The 23,735-nt window shown below is 34.9% G+C and overlaps 1 protein-coding gene across 1 annotated transcript in view; it reads left to right on the plus strand.

Annotated features, from left to right (window-relative positions):
• The first annotated feature begins 4,006 nt into the window (after positions 1-4,006).
• Positions 4,007-23,735, plus strand: part of LOC108689390 — a 40,236-nt gene continuing 20,507 nt past the window's right edge. Inside the window, exons 1-2 of the mRNA XM_018196142.1 lie at positions 4,007-4,698; positions 11,790-12,369. Coding sequence (XP_018051631.1) covers positions 12,154-12,369 — 216 coding nt within the window. The 5' untranslated portion in view covers positions 4,007-4,698; positions 11,790-12,153. The remainder of the gene's footprint in view (positions 4,699-11,789; positions 12,370-23,735) is intronic.

Below are 23,735 nucleotides of genomic sequence, written 5' to 3' on the forward strand. Positions count from 1 at the left end.
GATGCCACTGGTTGATAACGGTGTCGTCGAAATGTCATTTTAACAATATATACACTTTAGTTTACTTTCTTAACCGCGAATCGACAGTAACTTTTGAAGAGCGATGATAGCGATCTCCTGGTATTGTTGAAAATGCAATTCGAGCACTTGCTCCGGACACTCTAATTCACTTCGTATCACAGGGAGCAAGAATAAAAGCGGACAAAGAGGATGAAGGGCATAAAGCTGCACAGTGCGTGGTGTGATGTGTATGTACAAGCCGACGTGCGTGCGTGCACGACGGCCCGCCACGGAGCTCTAGCTTCCGCTTTTCTGTCGGCTCCCAACAATATCGTCTTTCAAATCTTTCGAGTTCGCCCTAATCCGATTCACAGATACAAATCCGACTCCTGATACAAAGACGAAAGGATCTCGTCCGCATTAGAATCGAGCGCGACTAATTTATCAAACTCGAAAATACAAGATTAATTTTGAAAAAAAAGATGAAGAGAGATGCATACATCCTAGATGTAATAAGTACCATATAGACTGCACATTCCCTGATCTTAGCATCTGTGATCCGTTAAAGATTTAGAATCTTATTAGCATTTCTTTTCAACTTGATATTTTACAAAGAAAGAAAGAAAAAAAATGATATGATTTAAGCTATCTCATTCTTTCTACTGAAATGACAATTTCAGAAATGTTTAGTCTATTCTTATTATTATGTAAGTCTAAGAAAATGAAGAGTAATATGAAGCTCTTAAGATTTGTCGACTTTTTTTAACTTCTGTGATGGAAAAAGATGGTGTATTTTTTCAGATTCACTAAAGTCTTGATCATCATTTATAAAAGTTAAAAACTGTTAAATAAATTGAAATTTATATAATTATTATTATATTTTTTAAGGACATGTTAATTTCATCTTATGCGAATAAGATGATTTTCAGTAGTGGATTATATTACAAAAAGTTAAGTTAAAAATGTACTTTTTTACAATTAAAAAGATTTATTTTATTATAATAAACACTTCTTATATTATTTTGGTATTATGATATAAAAACGCAATTAAGGAAAATAAAAATAAAAAAGATTAGTAAATTAACATATGATAAGATTTACTTACATAAGTAACCAATATTGAAGAGCAAATTTAACGTAGTTATTTATAATGCATATTGACAAATATAACCTATACACAAATATCTCGTCATCACTGAAAAGCGTCTTATCCGCAACCATTGTATTTATTTATTCATTTAATAAAAATGTTACAATACAAAAAATGAAAAATATTTGATACATTCTTTATAGCTGTACTATATTGTGATTTTATAAAGGAAATGAAAGTATTTGTTATAATTATCTCATCCCTTATAAATTAAAAAATTACATATATGTGTATCTAAAACATATTTATTTATTTATATTATTTACTTTTGTAAATATATTGAATCAAATTACAAAAGATGATTTGTTATTATCTAAAATCTTTAATGAATTCAACTTGTCATCTGTTATAAGCTTAGAATAATAATTCGTCATCTTATTTTTCTTTTCCAATTTTCCACGTATTTTTCGATACATTAAACAATCGACTTCTTGCGAGGCGGAAGTTTCACGTATTCCATCATGGAATACATCACTCGCGGAGTCCTTCTCTAGGATGTCGATGACCGGCAAAGGACGATCAATTCTTAAAACAAATGGTCCGATCGTCCCAGTTCGTGTCTCGCGGTCGCGCGAAAAAATGAGATACTCGCGCCTCACGACCTATCTCCTGAAATATTCATTCTTCCGGTTACTTCGAAAGCCCCTTGGCATCTCCACGCGGCTCACGTATCGTGTTTCCGTGCATAAGAGATACATGTGTCCAGCGGTTGGAACAAACCACCAGGGATCGAAATGCATCCATGTCGCAAGCAATATAATGCTAATAATTGTCGTCAGCCAAGATTTCCTGCGATTAATCGACAGCATTCATGTTAGATCATGGCGCATCAGTAATACAAAATCATTACTATCAGAAAAAAATCGGTAATATAAAATTATCACTATCAGAAGAAATATGATAGAAAAAAAGCAGCAGAAAGTTTCCGCCTTACTATGCACTCTATTTTTCGTTCGGAAACCTCTGTTCTCATTCGATACGATTTACGATCAGAAACAAGAAAGTCTCATCATTTTGCGTCATGTCAAAATTTCTCCTACTTTTTATTTTCATTCTTTATAAGGAAATTTTTGCGCTTTATGGGGGAAATATAGAGCGACGTCGTTTTCAGATACGTTTGATATTTCAAATGGGTTACGAGATCGTGATGGACGTAAAAATGGTCGGACGTGTTTTCCGACATCTCGGCGACTCAAAGTTAGACATCCGTTTTAACATCGAACACCCAAGAGCAAAATATAAGATATAAACGAGAGTAACGCTATGGATGAAAGAGAAAGAAAAAGAGAGAAACAAAAAAGTAAAAGAGACGAACAAACGATAGATAGATATCAAAGAAGTGACTCGTAGAGACGATGCTTGCCGACACGATATGCTCAACTCTCGTGCTCGTTTTCCTTTCCAGAAAAATAAGAGAGAAGAATCGGAGAGAATTGAGGAAGTGAGAGGAATGGTGATATTCTGGGTCCCGGAGAAGAATACCATCAAGACACGTATACACGCGTATACATAGAGGATGAAACGGGGAAAAAGCGGTGGTGAGATAGAAGCACAAAGAGTGGAAAGGAAATGGAGAAGGGATGCTGCTTCCTGTCCTGGGTATCGCTTATTAATATACCTTTCGAGCCACGCGAATTGTGGCTGGTATCTTGGCAATTGCAGCATCGTGATCCTGCAGAAGATCCCGTGGATTGTCATTCTTACCATGAAGTATGATACGGTAGTTAATGCGACGGCGGATGGTGGTTATGCGACGTTATAATAACAGTAGGTAAATGGGATTTTAAATTAGACGCTCCCGTCCTTTTCGTATTATTTCATAGTAATTCTTCTTTCTAATTAATTTCTGTTCATAAGAGCGTAGATTTCGAATACAGAGATTTTAAAAAGCTATTTGTTTTGCTCATAAATTCTCTCTCCCTCTCTCTCTCTCTCTCTCTCTCTCTCTCAAGAGATCCACAGAGAAAAATGCATTTTCAATTTAATTAAAAATTTAATAAATAATATAAAAGTAATATTGAATAAAATTAATAACATAATTAAAAATATAAAAAATATCTACACTTTTAATATTAAAAAACCATAGAGTTAAAAAGTTACAAAAAAATTTTTTAAATATATATTTGTATTATCAGAAATGTTGTATTTGTCTTTTATATGGACCATTGGAACGATTTCGATTATAGAACACAAAATTAAAATTAAAATGTAATATTAAATTGATAAAATCAGCGGCGAATAATTACAAGCTGAAATCAGCAATCTCTCTTTATAATTTGTCACTATACAACAGTTAATTATTAAAAAAGTTAGTATAATAATGCAATAAAATTGCATTAATTGATTAAAAATTTAATTAAAAATAAAGACAGAGAATATATTACGTTTTCACAAAAATTAAAATAATTATTTTACATAACAAAAAATTTTACATAACAAAAATAATATCTGCAATGTATAAATCCATTGATTATTTATATTTTCATTACATAAAGTATCTCATATGTTTCGAAACAATATTAAAATACTGCAATGTCAGATAATAATCATCAGAATTATTTTCGGTTATTTTCTTTTTAATTTTTCAAAATATACATTCGCAAATAATTAATTTAAAAATTCAAACGTGCTTCTCTATGTGAATATATGAATTGACTATGAAATACTCATTGAATATTTTTCGCTCGGTAATATTGACATGATTTTAAATCGTATTCTTCTAGAACACTCATGAATTCTTCTTTAACGAAATGATTATCTTTCACAGACGAAAATTTTTCGGCGACAGAGTGTGAGATCGGCATGGCTCGGGCACACACGAACGAACGCAGGCCCGAGGGTTGGTTTCGGCGGCGCGATGCGGCGCGGTGCGATGCGATGCGTCGCGACGCTCGGCGCCACGGCCTCCCTCAGTTAGCCCTGCGCCGTACGGGCGACGACCACGAGGGAAGAGGAAGCGCCGCCGCTTCTCGCCGTCGTGCGAGCCGACGCGACGCGACGACGAGCGCCCGTCCGTCCGTCGAGAGCTTTAGTCCGCGTCCGCACGTCGACTGAAACACGCGACCTACGTCCACCCGGTCCACCCGGTGTAGTGTGCGCGGCTTCCCTCCTTCCTCTTGTTGTTTAAACTCCTCTTGAAGGAACGGCCAATTCTATCGGATCGGATAACAGAGTCTTTTCGTTTCCTTACCATTCTCCTTTTTTGTCTCTCTCTCTCTCTCTCTCTCTCTCTCTCTCTCTCTCTCTCTCTCTCTCTCATTGTCTCTTGTCGTCTTATTCGTGTCAGTTATCTGATAGTACTTCTCCTGCTCCTTCGACAGATGCTTCGCGATCCTTTCTAAGATATATGAAAGGGAGGATGTTTCGAGCGCGTGGAAGGAAGATTAAGACCGCCGGAAATTCGGGATGTAATATCCGGCGGCCCTAGTTACACATAGTGTACGCTAGTCAGCTTTCCTGCCTTCAAAGTTGGAGCAGCTTCAATACCGTAACGAAGAACGCTCACTTTTGGATTCAACGATTTTGATCGAAGAATCAGCTCAACGAAGGTGCGTTTCTGAGGAATTTTATTCTTTTATTATTCGAGTTAAAAGATAAAAGTATCGCTGGACGATATTATGTATATACAATTAGTTTAAGAACTCCTTTGTCCAAATTGGATGCAGCATTAATAATCCTGAACATTCTCTTAGAAATAAAAACTATTTCAACATTACAAAAAAAATATTCTTGTTATTTTAAAATTTGCAAACTTTTATGAAACTAAATGATACAAAATCATTTGTGTATACATCATACATAATCTTTAGTAATTTTTTAGAGATGTCTGTAAAAATTATTTGTAAGATAAATCGGAGTAATTTGGACAGGATAATAAAAATTTTTAAACTGTATAAAAGACTGAGGTTGCACAGTATATTCAATTAAACATACAAAACACACTATTGCACTGTAGCGTATAAATGTTTTATACATTTGATTGAATGTATAAAATACTATGCAACCTTTTATACAATTGAAAATTTATAGAAATACATATTTTACTCTTTCTTATAAATTTAAAAATTAACTTTCGATTCATTAATTTTCTTACCATTAAATAAGCAAATTAGTCATAAATAAATAATATTTTCATACACAATTTAAATATTTTAGATTTATATACTAATTTTCCCAGAAAAGAAAAAAATAATTTCGACCATATAATTATTTAAGGTCGCAAAAAGTTTAAATGTACCAATGTTTTTCAAAATATCACGAAAAGTTATCTCCGACATGGTAGAAGATTATACAGAAATCTCAAGAGGAAAGTCGCTTATTATTATCCTGAAAAAAAATTTATGAATGAGTCATATTACCAATCCAAGAATTTTAAATTTAATAAGGCAAGAGTCTCGTTGCTGTAAGGGTCGCAACAAGTTTAAATTCACCATAGCATCTCGTTGAAGAGATATCGCGGAAGTTACCTGCCTGACAATGGTTACAAGAATATTCTCTCTCATTCTCTCCTTCCGCATTCGCTATTTCCACGCACTCCTAGACAACTCCTGTATGTTAGAGGGTAATTCTCCATTCACCCCGTGCAACACGATGTGATGCGACACGACGCGACGCGGAGAGCCTTGCCTCAAACTTTTCCGTAATGAGATTTCCCGGGGAACGAAGAGGGATTACGGCGCGGAGAGACTTTTTGCTCGTGTCGCTCGCGTGCGCATCGCCGCGGTCCCATACATCAAACTGTCGGCCGGGGATGTTGCAGGTGCATATGATACGTACGGCTCCGTTAAGCACCTTTATTACTCGTGGCGAGGCCAAGGGAAATGTGTATCGACGAGTAAATTTTTTTCCGCAAATTTTTCGCGAGTTTAGCGAATTAATCGATGTTATTCCAGTTCTCAATTATTTCTAAAACTAATAACTTAACATCGTTGATCGATACTGAGAGATTACACTGTATTGAAAAAAATGATTAGATCAAATAATAATTCTGATTGGATTAAATAATAATTCTAGTTGAATTAAATAATAATTCTGATGGAAAATGAACAAATCTAAATTTTCTGGATAAATCTATTAGAATTCTAGTTGAGATACCTAGAAATATTATATCAACTAGAATACCGTTTTTCTCAACTAAAATTCTATATAATAAATTTAACCAGAAAATTCTGATTCCAGAAAATCAGAAATCAAAAACCAGAAATTTTGTTATTAAGTATCTTAATCTTGAAGTGTTTCGTTAATGAAAGTGACATTAATTTAATTAATGCTATTTGCAATAACCAATCTTAGAAATTTTTCAAGAGTACTTATTTATATTTCTTCGATTTTTTAATTTCTTCTTCTCCGTTCGGAGAAAAGCTCATTAAAGTTCTCGGAAGGCTTTTCGTGCACACGTGTTCGTTCGCTCCCTGCTGTCGCTTAAACACGAGTACACATGTGTGATTGTCCCTCGCGAGTTTACGTTAACTTCCGTACGTCGGGCATGCCGACTTGCGACTGTTTATTTGCCACGATAATTATCGCGGGAGTTTTATAAAGTCCGGAAACGAGCTTGCACGCACGTGACTGCACTCACGACGGCTTGTTACAAAACTACTCGTCGAACTTACAAAAGGGAACGCGCGTCCCCATCCGGAGCAACGGCAACGAGATTTAACGAGCGCACTTTCCATACCGTATAAACGTGCGCGGAAAAAGCGCGTTTGTAACAACGAGCCACACTTGCGAAATGTTCCGGCGAACTTTTACGCGAAAACTCATACGACGCGCGAACGTCATAACTTGCCCCGTTTTTTCACACTTTTATTTCTCGCGCGACATGTTACCGCCACTATAATTCCGAAATTAAATATGGAGAACCTAGAATTTACCCTTGTTAGTTGCAATTTATCGAGCTGTCAAGCGATTAAAATCGCGATACTTTGTCATTTTCAATGTTTACGTTCGCGATGTCGGTATTTTAATTCTATTAACGCATATTTCATTTTTCAAGATTATGTCGAATTAAGTATGTTCACTGTAATAAATCACTTTAATTCCGCAAAGCACATTTACAAAGAGAATTTTCTAAAATAATCTTTTCTATGTAAATGTCTTTCTTGTTAATTTAAATTTATTACTTCATCTTTTTTTAGAAATATAAGATAATATATTAATTAATGGACATGAATCAATTGTTGGGTAAAATAATAAAATATTTCAAATATTAAGCTTTTAATGATATTTTAAATAAATTTGTTATTAAACTTTATAACAAATTTACTTAAAAATTATACATATCATTAAACATTTAATATTTAAAATTTTGTATCACTTTCTCCAATAAATTGGTTGTCCATTAACTGGAACATTTATTACTTATTTAATATATTAAATTTTTACTACACGAAAAGAATGTGGTTTTGCTGAAATATCTAAAAATTTAACTAGTTAATCTGAAAACAATTTTCTTTACACCATCAAAATAGTTATGTAGGACGCTTAAACTGGTTGCTAAAATGTTAAAACTTTTTGTAACATTGTTTAAAAGTCACTTTAAGTGTTCTATGTAACTATTTTAATGGTCTAACAAAATTATTTTCAGATCTGTATTTAGTTAATTTTTTAGATACTTCACTTTTTTTGTGTATTAATATATTTTATTGTATTTCCAGTATTTGTATCTGTATTTTCGTAACTTAACACAGTCAAATTGTTTCAGTAACTTAAAATGTTCGTTATTTGATATAGTGAATCCTACGGTTGTTTCGCGAGAATCGCATTAAAGATCAATTTCTACGATGTGTCTAGTGTCAATGCTGAAGAGGTTAATCTACGTTTTTACGGGTTTTACGGGTTCCTTCGATGTCACCTCTCGTCCACAAGTTCCGCGCCGCGATTTAATTAAACTCTCTCCGACCTGCCATCGAAAAATCGATGCTATCGTCGTGGATTTTACTAGCGATTCCGCGAGACTCCGAACGAAGCAATTCCGGCGAGACCGGTCGAGTCGATTTAGCTCGTTCGTGCAGAAATCCGCGCCCGAACTAGTCAGCCGGCCCCGAAAAGTTGCGGATCGCAGGGAAAATTCACAGTGACAGCAACGACAGCAACAAGGAATTGCTCTGAACTTATTCAATTGAACTAGTTCACGATAGAACAGAGTACTTCGTCTGTGAGAGCAATCGATATTAACTCTTAACACTATGAATAAATATGAAAGTATTACCGAAAGAAAAAAATCGCGCAGAGTAGAATACCTGACACCGAAAGACAAAAACTTGGAAAATGCTAAAAAAAATTAAGTAGATACGTAATTAAGTTTTGCACAATAACTGTTTCATTCAGGAACTGTTTTTTTCTTCGCACATGTGAAAACAATCTCAGCGACATAATAATTATAATTCTCAGTAGTTATCATTACGCAATCTTAGTACAGTGATAGTTCATTTTACTATCAGAAATATATGACTGTTGTAAAGGTATATTAAGATATCAAAATAACCCATCGCTCATGTCTCACTGCACGATTTGCCGCATTTTGCATAGCGCGTTATGTCAGAATAACGAGAACTTGGGATTACACTATGCTTTAGTGAGTAATCTATGACCACTCGGCCAAGAACGAGAAACGAGAGCAGGTTAAACTCTCGAGGGATAGCTCTAAGCCGGGAATGTCACGGTGAAAAATTGTTACATCAACGGACGAATGGGCTTGGAGAGAAAGAAAAAGAGAGAAAGAGAGGATGGAGAGAAGCGCGAAGTCAAAAGTTACAAAGAAACGCACTCGTATACATTCGAATGTCGTTTCTTCATGAACTCGTATTTCTTGCTTAATTATACGAAAATTCTTTCACGGGAATGCATGTTGCACGTTTTTAATAAACGTTTGTTGAATAGATTTAAACCTTATGACGCGAGATCTGCAGATTTCCATGAATATAGAAGCTCGCTTCCGCTTCATCCACTGGGAGCAGTAAAATGTTTATCACCTGGAGTTTCCCACACTTTGACCAATACTAGTTAACGTTTCAACACCTCTCTCGTGAATTCGAAAAATCAACCTCTTGTTCACCTCGTTGATGACATTGATACTGGTAACGAGTCTGTCGAAAATATCGATCTACAGTTATATGTACTATTTCAAATTTTGCAATCTTTTTTCAGATGTATAATACATACAAGAAGATCAAATAAAGAGTGAACGAAATTAATTGTATTTAATGCCAATTGATACTGACGTAACTGGAAAATTTCCATTTCCACGTTTAACCTCGTTCGTTTCGCTTATCTTGCACGTTTAACCTATTACATCTCTTTACGATGTATACTGGGTGACCTGAAAATCTTTGTAGGAGGCAGCTCTTGGTGACTCACGGCCTGCGCTTTATTAAACGGCTTGATTCAACGTCATCTGGTACAATCGTAAAGCAAACTTATCGCGCGTTCTCTAGGCACCTCGGCGACCCGTATTACGAGGTCGGACAGGAATTAGATTCAAAATTCGAGGAAACTGCGGAAAGCACGAGTGAGTCTGTGCGAAGTGCGTTCGGCTTTGTCTTGGAGAACGCGAAAGGGGCGTCTTCGCACCTTCGCTGGAAATACATATAAATCATGACTCGATTAATCTTCCGGACTTAATGCGACTGCAGACTTTACGAGGTGATTCAGAGATATCTCTGTACTCGAATTTTTTTTCACTGGATTCATTCACCATTTTCTTCTAATGGTTATTTTACTTTGTATTTCTCTCTTACTTTGTATTTTTACCTTTGATTTCTAAGACTTTTTTTATGTTAAGCTTAACCCTTAGTACACACGACTGAGTCATTTGTATCCTACGCATTTTTTTTTCTTTGAACCAGGTACAACTGATTAAATAACCTCTATTCTCTTTCTATTCTTTCCTTTTTTTAATACACAATTTTATAAATATTTTCTAAAGATGTTAAAGTATAAGTAAGACTTAATAATTTTTATATGCTTGTAAAAGCAATGAAAATTAATCCGGGACGCGAACAATCTAGAATCGGAAAATCATAAATATAAATCCTACATCTTTCTACATAATATTAAATATAATATTAAGAAAACAGTGCACATTTTTCGATCCAAATTCCGCTAAAATGGAAAAGACAGATTCTTTGATGTAACTATTGTCGATCTTTTGTTAAAGAAAGTGGAAGGTGGAAGTTCTTCTCGCTATTTTCTGTAAGTCGAATGATGTTTGTACAGTATGCGACGCGTTTATTACCCAAGAGTAGAGGAGACACGGCGCAAATTTTCCATTCTTAAATTAGGTCGCGCATTCTGTGACTAACGCACGGCCGACGACGACGACGACGATGACGACGACGACGACGACGACGACGACGACGACGACGACGACGACGACGACGACGACGACGACGTTTCTCATGAATTGCAAATTCCTATGTTGTTTTTCTCATCTTTACGGCTTCACCAACTCCTCTTCCTCTCATCCCCCCACTCTATCGTCTACTTTAGTCAGTTTGCGTTGCGTTCGTTTTGTTTTGTCAGGAAATAAAACGTACGTCTCCACTGACAATTTTTCGAATGGCTCCGCTATGTCGAATGATTGGCATACCATTATGTATACGACATATTAAAATATTGCGTTGATTAAAAGACTGCATTTCTATTAATAGTAACGATTGGATCTTTTTGTGATATCTTCTGAAAAGAATTCTAGATGCAATATAAACGCATTATTTAATTAAAGTTAATTGTAATTATTTTTTAATATTACCTTTAAAAAAAATTAGTTGCAATACAAAATACATTTATTTGCGAAAGCTATCACCAATCTTACGTACCTCGTTCTAATATCCTGTTCTCGTATCTTACAGGATCCGCCTCTTAAGATCTAAATAAATTATATCTATTTATCTCAGGTCGTCCTTAGGGAATCTATGGTAGAAGGAAATTCATCCATCTACAGCGTCTATCCATCTATCTACCAATTTATCAACCTGCCGCGCTTTTTGCAGTAGTCGTTAATTTAAGTCACGAGATCGAACGGCAAATCTAACGGCCGTTGATTTACGGAGAACACGCTTTTTTGGTGCGGTAATGGATCCGACCGTAATTCGCAACGACATGCACTCGAATTTAATCGGACAGATTTCTTCGAAAGTCTGAAAAAGCACGAACGACATTCGTGGTAGAATGAACGACAGCTCCACACAGATAGTCTGGCAGGATTCTCGCTCCCTCCTTGACGTTCGCCACGTTCCGCAATTTCGTCCCAATATTCGCGAGAGGATTCGGATTTAATTGACCTTAATTCAGAATTAAGCTTTGCTGTGTTTCATGAATGCTTCGTTTGTAGTAAAAGGCAGTGCTTTCAATTTCGATGACAAGTAAATGTTTCTTAGTTTCTTTGCTATGGAAAACAATAACATATATAGCACAAACACGAAGTCCGTTTAATCTTCAAAATTCATGACTGTTAATTAATATTTCTCTTCTGCTGTTTACCTGCAGTTTGTTACATTTATGTTTTCAAAATAAAACAAATATATATGTTAAATTTAAAGACAGAAATAAGAATGATTAAAAAGTATGATTAAAAAGAATAAATCCATTCGCTGGATTATTTAGCACAGTTATTTTTAATTATGTTTTTTTTCCACAGGTCTCTAGAGTGCTCGCTGCCAAACGCACCGACAAAAAGTACAAGATTCGTTGCCAAATTTCTCTATGTGACAACTACCGCCGTCATCACTTCAAATTTATTCCTCTTACAAAAGCTTTAGAATGCGCTAACAAAATAACTTCATCACTACAATTACCAGATTTCTAACGAGATTTCCGTAAGAATCTCGTGAGGTTGAAAGTACAGAGGAGTTTACTTCGCGAGAAGGTAAAGAGGGACACAATGAAGAGACTTGTCTTCAACGGGACAAAGTGATCTTCGAAGAAACGAAGAAGCGAAGACAAACGAAGAAGCTTTGGGTTAGATCGGGCGAATCGGGCCGGCGACGGGCCTGATCGGTGTGATGGTCTCGGGGTGGTGCCCGTGCGTGCCACTGGGGCGTCGGCAATCGCCGGCCCAGCAGCAACAGCAACAGCAACAACAACCACCATCGTCGTCCAGGGCGCCGTTCACCGTCAGCGGCGCGACCGATCGTGCGGACATGGTGCAGATGTTCTACTATGAGAACCGTGGCAAGTGTTGCAAGAAGCTGCTCAGATACAATGGATATCCGAATAAGGTTAGATAGTTTGCCATTTCACAATTTTATTTTGCGACAGAAAATTCAATCTGCTTATTGTTAATTACGCTTCATTATATCCGTTTAAAAATTTGCTATTGAGTTTGTTTAAAATAAAATTCATAAGTTCCAATAAAATATATTAAAATGTATTAAAATGTATTAGATAATATTTAAAAAAAATCCTTTTATTTAATTTCTTATTTAATTTTTATGAAATTAATATTTTTATAATAGTTTTGATATATTTCTTTAACGATAATCTATTTAATAAAATATAGCTGTTTTGTATTATATTTTAATGTACTTAAAAAATTAAGATTTGATAATTAACATTGCGAAAATTCTTTTGCGAATATTGGCAAGTCGCGTTCTTTAAAGACGCGTCGAAGTGAATCTTAAAGTGCTCTATCTCTCTGCGGAGGAGAGCATTAATTATTTGACGAGCGTCTTGATGAGCTTTCTCTAGAAAGGCACTTAAACTATTCTCTCGAGTAGTTCCTCTCGAAGACTTAATGTGCACGTCCTAGTAACCCGTTCATATTACTATACATACATATATAGGAGAATCCAGATAAGTACAGTTAAGTTCAAGTTTCATGGAGCATTAATTTTGAAAAAATACGATTGATTTACTTCTGATCGATTTACAAAAAAATCGATAAAAATATCTCTTCTTCATCTCGATCTCAATTACAGATTTGAAAGTTATACTAATTCTTACGTTGCTTACGTTTCAATATTTCAAAAATATTGAGTGATAATTTCATCAAAACATCAAAAATATTCTAACAATGATAATTTTGTAAGTATTTTATAGAAAATTGTTTAAGTAGCAACAGAAAATGTTAGTCTGCAAAGAAGAATACACGATTAGAATTTTTTATATTATTCTTTACTCTGACAAATTTTAAATTGTAACATTAACATGTAAGAAAATACAACTTTTGATGAAAATGATACCATTCATTCAATCGTTTGGTCTTTCCGTCGGTTATCGACTTTTCCGTCCGCTTTTCTTAATTGGATGTGATTTTAATCACATTTGTGAGAAGCAATCGTTCTGATAGCATTATATCGAAATCTCTTCGATAATTGACCTAACTAGGTATAAATCTACCCACATATCCATTTATCTATCTAATGAAACTAACTCTCCATCTATCTATCCATTTATCCGTATAATTAAACCGTCTATCTATTGCTCGACATCGAATTTCCTGACTGAAAGACGCTTTTAAAACGTTTGATTGTTACGTATAAACTGAATTTTCCGATGAACTGACATGATATTAACTATAGTTTACATCTAGTGTTATTAATATTATTTTTACTAGGTCTAATAACAATAAATACACATATAGTTATTATTTATTTATTATAAAATATATTAAATTATGATTTATAAAAAAAAAATCATTAAATATTCAAATTTATAAATAAATTCTCGATTTATCTGAACACACAAATTTCTCGTTCAAATTCTTTATGTTCGGTTTAACGGTCGATTTAAAAGATTTAGACAAAACGTGACGATAAAAGTTTAGCGAAACGAATGTGAGCCAATGAACATTTCACGCTCTATGGCAAGTCCAAGATCTCGGGGACTCCAAAGTGTACTGCAAAAGCGAGATAGATAGAGGAATGAAAGAAAGAGAGAAAAAGAAGGAGCTATTCCAAGTTCACCGCAGAGATGGCCGAAGTTTCCGAATGCCTCCTGGGAAATAAATCGATTCGATATCTGAATAGCCATTACGCAGACGTGGCTTTGCGGAATAAAGAAAGCATAGTAAAATGATCGGTGAGAGAGAAAGGAGGCTTCTCCTCGGAGAAAAAACGAAGGAAGGACCTTATCCGGGAACTAATATTATAAAGTTGAGAAACTACAGCTAGAATTTTCTTTCAATAACCAAATTATTATTCATCATGGTTATTTATTACTTAAAGTCGACTTACTCGTGTCATTTTTCACTCTTGCTTCGTATTATTTTTTCGCCAATTCTTTGTAGCTATGCGTAAAGAGGTTCCCTCTTTTCAAACAATGTGGATAAATCGGGTTTTTTTATTGCCTTAGGGAGAAAATAAGCTAATAAAAGAAGAAATGTTGGCAACGTCTGTCGATCGTCGGTCTATTACGGGAAACAATTCGCGATGCTTATCACTTGTCGGAAATTTCAATTGTCTGATAACGGAAGCGCCGCGCGGCGCCAACTCTTCGCGTGGCTTTTCAGACGGATTTCCTACTTTCTCTCTCGCTCATTTTTTCGAAATATGCTTTCTCCTTTCGATATATCTTATGCATCAATCTTAGACATTACGCGAATGCTCGAAAATGGAGAATCTAAGAGTTATCCCAGAGCCAGAAATATGAGAACGCGATAAGTTCTCATTTCGCTAAGATATTCCTCCCAAATTCCGAATGCCATTCTTGCAATATTTTGAAGACAAAGTATAAGTAGATTCCTAAGATATTACCTTGTATTTAGGTTTTATAGCTCACTATTGTTACTCAGAATTATTCTCGACGATGGAGATACGGTTGTTTGTTATATTGTTAATTTAAGGTTTTTTTAAAGATTTAAAAGATAATAGTTTTGGTAACACGTGATGTATCTTTATTTATGAAATATCTGATTACGAAAGTTATCTCACTGAACCAACATAGATTATTACTTCGACCAACATAATATAATATTATCTTAGGTCTCAACAATTGATTCACTAACTTCCTCATATTCTCTCTCGTAACGTAAATCTTAGCGTAAAACAATGTAATTCCAACAATAGTCGTAGGGCTAATAATAATTCTAAACCATAGGTTTAGACGCAGTATTCTTTTCCTCGTCAATATGTCATTGACGATAATGTCGCAGTTATTTTTACGCGCCCTTCGATACTTTAATGCGAGCTAAAACGTAGGAGGTATTTCTGTGATCAGAGAAGAAAATGTTAGGGTCGATTGATAATTTATGAGAACAGAGAGTAAAATTTCTGAGAAAGTTGTTGAATAAGAAGAGATTTTATAGAAATTGCCTGTGAAACTATCTTTTCCTTTTGAAATAATAATTAACAAATTTAATAGAAGCAACGTCATGACATTGATGTCTGATTAAATATTAAATAGCTATATGAAAATAGTAAAGGCTATATTGTACTTAAATATATTTTTAACATGTACAATTTGTACAATTTTGTACAATTTTATCTTTACATATTTTTAAATTGAACTTTCAAGATTTTTTTTTCATTAAAATTTGGAATCAACAAAACTCTTTCTTAGAAGTAAAACAGCTATTTAAAACTGAAAAACTTTTTATGCACTTTTTCAAAGAGTAAAAAGATTTCAGTTAGTGACTCGTATAATATAGGAGTAACTCATATCCAAGCAAAAACTTGTACCTTTGGGATCGTCTGATCGAAGGGGGAAATGATTCGCGAAGAAAAAAAGTGGCACGTAGGGATGCGTCGCTGATTTTAATCCATCACACTCGACGTGCTAGTGATTAACGAGGGTGTCGCACTGGTTCTCTGGGGGTTTGCGACTTAACGCGCGCTGACATGTGTTTCGTTAGTGGCGATGTCTGCGGCATCGACTTTACCGAGAAGGTATCCTCACGATGTCTATCGTGGTCTGATTAATCGCCTTATCTCACCCGTTCCGCGGATGATCAATGTACATTTCGCGAGCAATAAGCGAAAGTACAATCGTATTCTCTCGCATTGCCTGACATTCGAACAATGATAATTAACGATAGTTTGCGGATCTTCTAATCTTCGTGATAGTTATTTCGCTCTTTAGCGTTGTCTTCTCTTGGTGTATTCACAATGTATTATGTATAATTTATAAAGAAAAGGAAAGATAAATAAATAAATATCGCCACTATTATTGAGTGCTTTTGGATAAAAATCCTCTCAAGCGCCAATACAAGATATATCCGTACAAATTAATTATTGTTGACAATGTATAGTGATTTTTACACAAAAAAAATAATAAAAAAATGGTAATAATAAAAATAATAATAAAAATAGAGAAAGAGAGAGAGAGAGAGAGAGAGAGAGAGAGAGAGAGAGAAAGTGATTGGAGATAGTACTATAAAATGAAACTTTGATCCAAATTTTGATAATATTTAAACATACAAAAGAATTTGTATGCCTGAATGATTTAACAGTAAAACACTTTAAAAAAATATATTTTTTAATATTATGGCTTGATTTTTAATATGCGTACTATCTAAATATTTTTTCCACAGAAAATTTACTTTATTTTACGGTAATTTTAAAAAAGTATAGTCTGCAAAAAGTTTGAATTTTTTAATTTAATTTACATTTAAAATATTAATGTTTAAAAATTTATTTTAAAGAATTGATAAAGTTGTAGTACATGGTAAGCATTCGTGTATGGAATGAGAAAAGAGTTAAAGTTAATATTTATTTATGTATTTTTCCTTGATTCTCTTGGATAGAAAAATAATTCTTCATGCGTTCCTGGGAAAAACGAGGTCGTTTAGCTTATAACCCGACTGCGCGTTATCTATTTGTTCCTGTTAAAAGTTAATTAGCGAACCCGGCGAAATTGCCCGCGGAGAGATCCGACAGGAAAAACAGCGAGGGATCCAGGAAAATATATCTTTCCACGAGAAATCTCTCTGTATCCACTGTACGAGATTGAATGAATCGCTATTAAAAATGCGCTTGCGCTTATGGAATTATCCGTAAATATGAATATGATATATCGAGGATGGGGTAAAGACTTGAATATGGCGTCACTATTAAAGTCGTTTCTCGCCGCGAATAAAATTATCCACAAGTGCACATTCTTTTGCGAACTTGCATGTATCGGAGGGGCACTTTGTCACGAATGCACGATACGGTTGCAGTCATGCATGTGCACTCGGAAGAAGCGGTGCGATTACAATTTACTCGCGGCATCGTCGTCGTAGTCGTACATCTTTGGTGACGTTTTCTTCCCGGTGTCGTCTTCTTCTTCTTCTTCACCTTCTTCTTTTTGTTCCTTTTTCTCTCATTCACAGAAAATTTACGCGACGCGGAAATAAACGTGAATCGCACGCGACAAACGCGTTTCTCACGATCTTTGAGAGCTGGCCGAGTGGCAATGAGCGATTCAAATTAGCAAAGTGAGGACGCAAAGCGAGCGATTTTCAAACGAAGTAGTCTCCTCACGAACGGCTCTTCGTACGACGAGAGTAATTGCTTTTTAACAAGCGCATCCAGGATTCTGTCACACTCATTATGACCGGGATTTTCTTTATCTTCTTTCGACGTGTAGATATGCGGATTATATGAATTATATAATGACAGAAATATCAATATTCGACAACGTTAATTACATAGTCACTGATTCCGGAAAAATAGAATCGGTGATCTTCGATCAGTAACCGAAAGGCGTACGCGAGAGCTTTAAATATATTAAATTAAACATTTTTTAAATTATAATATTAAGTTAAATATAATATAATTCGCAACACGGATTATTAAATATAACATGTTTTTTAACCAAATAATTGGCTAATTTATGTTATTTTTTTATATTTCTCCCGCAAACGTAACTTTAAATTTTTAATATTTGTTACCAAAATTTTTATAAAATATTGATACTTAAGTATCGATATCGATAACAAATAAATATACAGTTTGGATATTGATTGCAGTGGCTGAAGAGCAATTATTAACAAAGTCGCTTATTCAAGCTTGTGAATTATGATTGGTCGCGATTCGCGATGAACACATCGGGCGAAATTTCGTCGACGTGATAGTCACGTTTTCGTGAGCCGTTATTACGCATTATCGATCGTTATCGTGCAACAATACCGCAAGTGACGTGTAACGCAGTGCAGCGCAGTATGGGGATTAAACTCGCCATGACGAAATAAAATCGCATGGTGAACGATGCGCGATTAGACGTCGGAGAAGAAGAGAAAAGAAGAAAGGCCAAAGCCAGCCACCGTTACCTTCGTTGAAAGGGAGTCAGCCTGGGAACAAAAGAGGGCGAAAGGGCGATGAGGAGGGTGGTTGGGAATGGCAGGGAGGGTGGCCGAGTGAATACGTATGTATACGGGGAGAAAAACGCAAACGGTGAGAGCGGTGGCAACGATAGAGGAGGGAGAAACGTAAAGAGAGAGAGAGAGAGAGAGAGAGAGAGAGAGAGAGAGAGAGAGAGAGAAGAAAGCAAGAGAGAGGGAAGAGATGGTCGAGAGAGGGAAGGAGGGAGAAGAGGGAATCGCGGAAAAGAGGCAGGAGGGTGGATATTCCAGGCTGCACCCCCGTGGCAGCGGTCCCAGCGTATCGCCATGGCAACCGACCCTGAAACACCCTCCGGCCGTCGCACTACCATCGCATCGGAGAGAGCTTCGCTTTCCGATGGCAGTAATAATGTATCCTCGCTCTCGCTGTACTCGCGCTCGTTGTTGATGTAGGTCGCAGGACGCGGTGCATACCGCGCGCGCAGGGGCGCAATGCACGCTGCCGTTTCCTCCCCCGAGACGCTTGCCAGGCGGGAGGGAGTTTTTCGTGCTGTTCCTGGACCACTCCGATATCGCGTGCCCCGCGAGATAAAAGCGCGCTGTATGTTGTATCTTCGTATCTTTGCACGACGAGACGAGTGTTTCGCGTAGAATATCTACCGGGTGTTCTCGTCCAACAGTCATTTTCTTTGGATTTGTTTTTTGATTGATATGATATCAATCGATAGTATTAATCGATAGATATTGTAGTTTTGAAAACTATTTTGTTAAATTTTTTTTGTTGAGCTTGGAAAGTTTAGGAGAAGAAATTAAACGATTGGATTGTTCGATAGAATTTATGATTTGAGACTTAATTATTAGAATATTTAACCCTCTAAAGACAAATGTTGCATATTTGCAATATTTAATTTAAAATTGAATTCAAAATAAATTCGGGATCTGCAGATACTTAAGAACTTATACTTATTATACTTAAGAACTAGAGGAAATGTATTGTAATATTATATTAAACATTGAGATCTAATTGTTAGAAAGATCACATATTGATATCATATATTGATATATAGTAATAAATTCTTCATTTACAAGTCATTTTTTAGCAAAAAGTTTAGTAAAAAAATTCTTTTTTTAACGACAAGACAATGCCGTATCTAACAGGTTAATATTGCTTGTAACTAAGAATTTATCACTCTAATATCGATATTAAAGTTACTTTACAATCTTCCTCGTGGGGGAAAAATCGATTTTGAATAATCTGATTTCAAAATTAAATCGGTCAGGCAAATACGTTTCTTCTTACTAAACGGATTGGAAGTTCATCATTTCAACGGATTGAAATGAATGAAAGATGATTTTTAATAATTTCGGAAGTTGGATTAATCGATTTGGGATAATATTCCCCTGTGTCTCGTTTAAAGACGCATGTGAACATGTATTACAGCACTCGGTGATGTAATTCTTGCGTTTATGGTCTCACGTAGATATCTTTTCGTATTTCGCCATATGGGACATAGAGCCCCAAAGAGGGAAAAGATACGATTGCCACGTCGCCATTAAGGTAATACGGACAAACTGCGCGGTGTTGTAATAATAACGTAATGGCTCGTGACGATCTTGTGTGAATTTACCGTGTGCCGTCTAAATCCCGTAATCGCAGGATCCGCCATTGTCTTCGCAGTAGGAAGAACGAGAACGACAATAAGCTTTCATGCTGATTGCTTGCACTCGGGAAATGCACATTTTTTATCGTATCGAATTATTGAGTTCATTTGTGTCCCCCTTCCTTCCGGTACTCTGGATAATTTCGTATACAATCGTAAAGAAATGCGTTTCCATATCTTTAATTAAAAAGCGTTGTTCTTTTTTCCTTCCTTAAATGAAGCTTTACGGAATTTGGCTCTATCAACATTGAAAAATGTTTATTTTACGCTGGTAGTCTTCTTAAGAAATGAACAGTAAAATAGAGCAAGCTCGCATTTGAGATGAGTATATGTCGCGGTTCGTTCTACATCCTCTTTGTACGCAACAATAACGTTTTATTGCGATTGCACCGCTGATCGATCCCCAAGGATGAATTTACTGCCGGCGGGTATAGGTCGAAATTTATGTCGGTGTATTCGAGAAGCTGCGAACGGAGTCGCTGGTCTCTGAAGGTTTACAGCTCACTGTAGCTCATTATTTCATTTTAAGCGATCGTGAGGAAAATTTGGACGACAATAACAATCAAGCGATTATAGGTAAGAATTGTATCGCATAATTTGTATTGCGTATAATTTTCCAATTCGCCGATTCCTAAATAATCGAGTAAATGTGTATTGAGTTTCATTGTAATTTGAAAAATTTACATTAAAAATATTGTTTACTTTTAGAAGTAATTATTAATTTAGAAGCATGTGGATTAGAAAAGTGTAATTTTTCAAGAATTTCTCTCTCTCTCTTTCTCCTGCGCGATAATAGTATCTTTTCTTGTCGAGAAAAAAATTAATATTTAATAAAACGAGGTTAATATAGGTCAAATGTTGCGAAGATCTAAGTATTACGAGATCATGATGTAAATTTCTTATCATGTAGAGATCTACTGTGCCTCGTGCTAATCCCCAAAGACAAAATGTCAGGCAATCTCGCACAACATATGTACGTCTGCTTTAAATATTATTATATATTACATTACTATAACTCTGACGGACTGTATCGTTAGTCTTAAACAGAACGTTCTATATGCTGCGCGCTTTTCCAGCATGCTGCGGATTCCATTTCCCATTCGAATTATGCAAAACACGCCGAGGGAAAATAGATGCCCACGCGTGTATTTCGTTTCACCACACACGAGCCGTGCGATATTACGAGATATTATTAGAAAACGGGAAAGATCGGCGAGCTGCTTGGGGTGAATTGATGTACGATGTCTTTATAGCTTCAGAAGTCGTAAAATAATAATTATTCAATATAATTGATTAATAAATTAAACTAAAAAAATTAGAGATAAATTTTTGTTGTAAATAAAATTTGTTTCCTATTAATAAGGACAGATAATTTTTTTTGCATTGGAATTAAATTTTGTAATAAAAATATTTTGCATTTGTCCGACGTTTCTTCCGAATAAAAAGTATCCCTCGGTTTAATAATTCAAATCTTATTATATTCTTCTGTTATTATTTTAGACTTTCTTGAATACAAATCGCTTCATAAAGAGAAAATAATCACTTCGTGGTAAAGGTCTTTTCACCTAAAATTTGAGCATGTAGTGAACGCACACAGATAAGAAAAAAAAGTTAAAAAGGATATAAGAAATAAAAAACGAAGAAAGAAAAGAAAATACAGTTTGAAGGAAAGCACCTTTGCGTATTTGCCGATGTATTTTAGCGAGAGTGGGGATCAACGTTTTTAATCGACGCCACTTGTTTCTAACGAGTCTCTCTTGTTTAAGCCTCTTTACTTGCACTTGAACCATCATTCTTCCCTCGCGAGCATCCCACCGTGAATTCAAATGGGCTAACATAAAAAAATAATTTTTAAGTGTTAATATTAAGAGTGCTATTGACTATCTAATGTATTGACAATTATTTATTATAATTATTTATTAATAATGTTAAAAAATAAGTCATTCCGTTTGGAATTAAAATATTTCAATTTATGTTTAATATGTTTATTATTATATTTTATTATATAATTTATATATGTATAAATATTTTATTGTTATTTATATTGTATTTACAATCTTTTGTACTATTTTATATTCTTGTATTTTATAGTATACAATAAAATATATCACAATATATTTTAAATATGTTTAAAATATATATTTTTTAAGAGTTAACGCTGGATAATATTTTCATTTATTGCACAGAGAAATATTTCACAGATGATCTATCTTTCTTTGTTTTCTCGCTGATTGTCCTCTCGATCATCCTCACGTTTTATCCTCAGGTTTCCAGTTTGAAGAGGGGCTACGACGTTTCCATGTCAGCCATTGTGTCCTTTAATTTACGAGGCACCATCGAGTATGCCTCGTATGCAGAAAGCGAGCATGTGAAGGCGTCATATGACAGCCTACGAATTAGACTGACAATTTACGTCTATTATCTCATAAAATCTCATGAAAAATAAGTTAAATCCCACAAGAATTAAGCGTATTACTGTCGATTTTCAGATATTAAAATTAAATATTATCATTACAATTCACAATCAGATTTTAACATGCCATTCAATTTATAACTATGTATCTACAGAATTTTTTTATATATTCGTATTCATTGTATTTTTCGAGATAATAACAAACAACGAATTCTTTGTTCCCGTTTTTTCCGGAGTATGGAGTGCAAAAGGTTGATGCCCGATAGTACGTATCGAGACGGAAGTCCCGGTAAAACTCGATTGCTATGGTTTTAATAGATCATTAAACTCGACCGAACGAAGTGCGAATTTCACGGATAACAACTGCATGGATGCAGTAGGTACATTGCACGTCGCGCTTAATTGTTCTGTGATGTGCTTTTTCGATTAACAGGACGTGTTTTGCTGCTTTCGCAGAAAAATTGCATTGTAACAACAATGAAAAAAAAACTGCAGAGCATTATTTTTGTTTTCGAGGTATTGCTCTTGCTTGCATATAATTCTAGGATTTAAAAATGCATACACTGCATGTTTGTTGCAAATATGATACATTATAATATATAAATAAAAAATATATACATTACATAATACATACTGTTTATAAATATGCAATAAGTATATGCATTATAATATACATCTACTTACACTTAAATTATGTTAAAATTTTAGAAAAATATTTAATAAATTAATTTTTAATCACATGCAAAAATAACTTTAAACAAATATTACGGATGGATTAATCTGAAACGTCAAAAAGTAACATTGATGTCTACGCGAGCAAATTAACAGAGACCTTTATAAAGTGTTAGACTAGTGTTAGACCATTAAAAAAATATTACTGTTGATTTCATAATGTTAACCGTATAGTATCAGCTGTATCTTTGATAAGTACCGGACAGAGAGTAAATTCACCAGTGCAAATGAATGCTTGGGAAACAGCAATTCCTCAAGACGTAAATGGAAACTTCGTGAGAAGAACTGAAAAAGGAAAAGAGAGACAAGGAGAGATGGCAGGATTGATTGAAATCGATGCCGTGGAAATCTCTGAATTTCAGGAAGCCACTTTCCACTGAGAGAGGGAAAGGGAGAAGAAAAGAGAGAGAGGAAGAAAGAGAAAGAGAAATTATATATTATATTTTTTATATACACACACACACATACACATATATATATATATATATATATATATATATATATACACAAGCAAAAATATATATGGAGAAATATTAGATAGTAGTGTGTGGTTAATTTACAGCTAGTTCTAAAGCTTGT

This window comes from Atta colombica, unplaced genomic scaffold, assembly GCF_001594045.1.
Source record: "Atta colombica isolate Treedump-2 unplaced genomic scaffold, Acol1.0 scaffold27, whole genome shotgun sequence".
Classification (NCBI taxonomy): domain Eukaryota; kingdom Metazoa; phylum Arthropoda; class Insecta; order Hymenoptera; family Formicidae; genus Atta; species Atta colombica.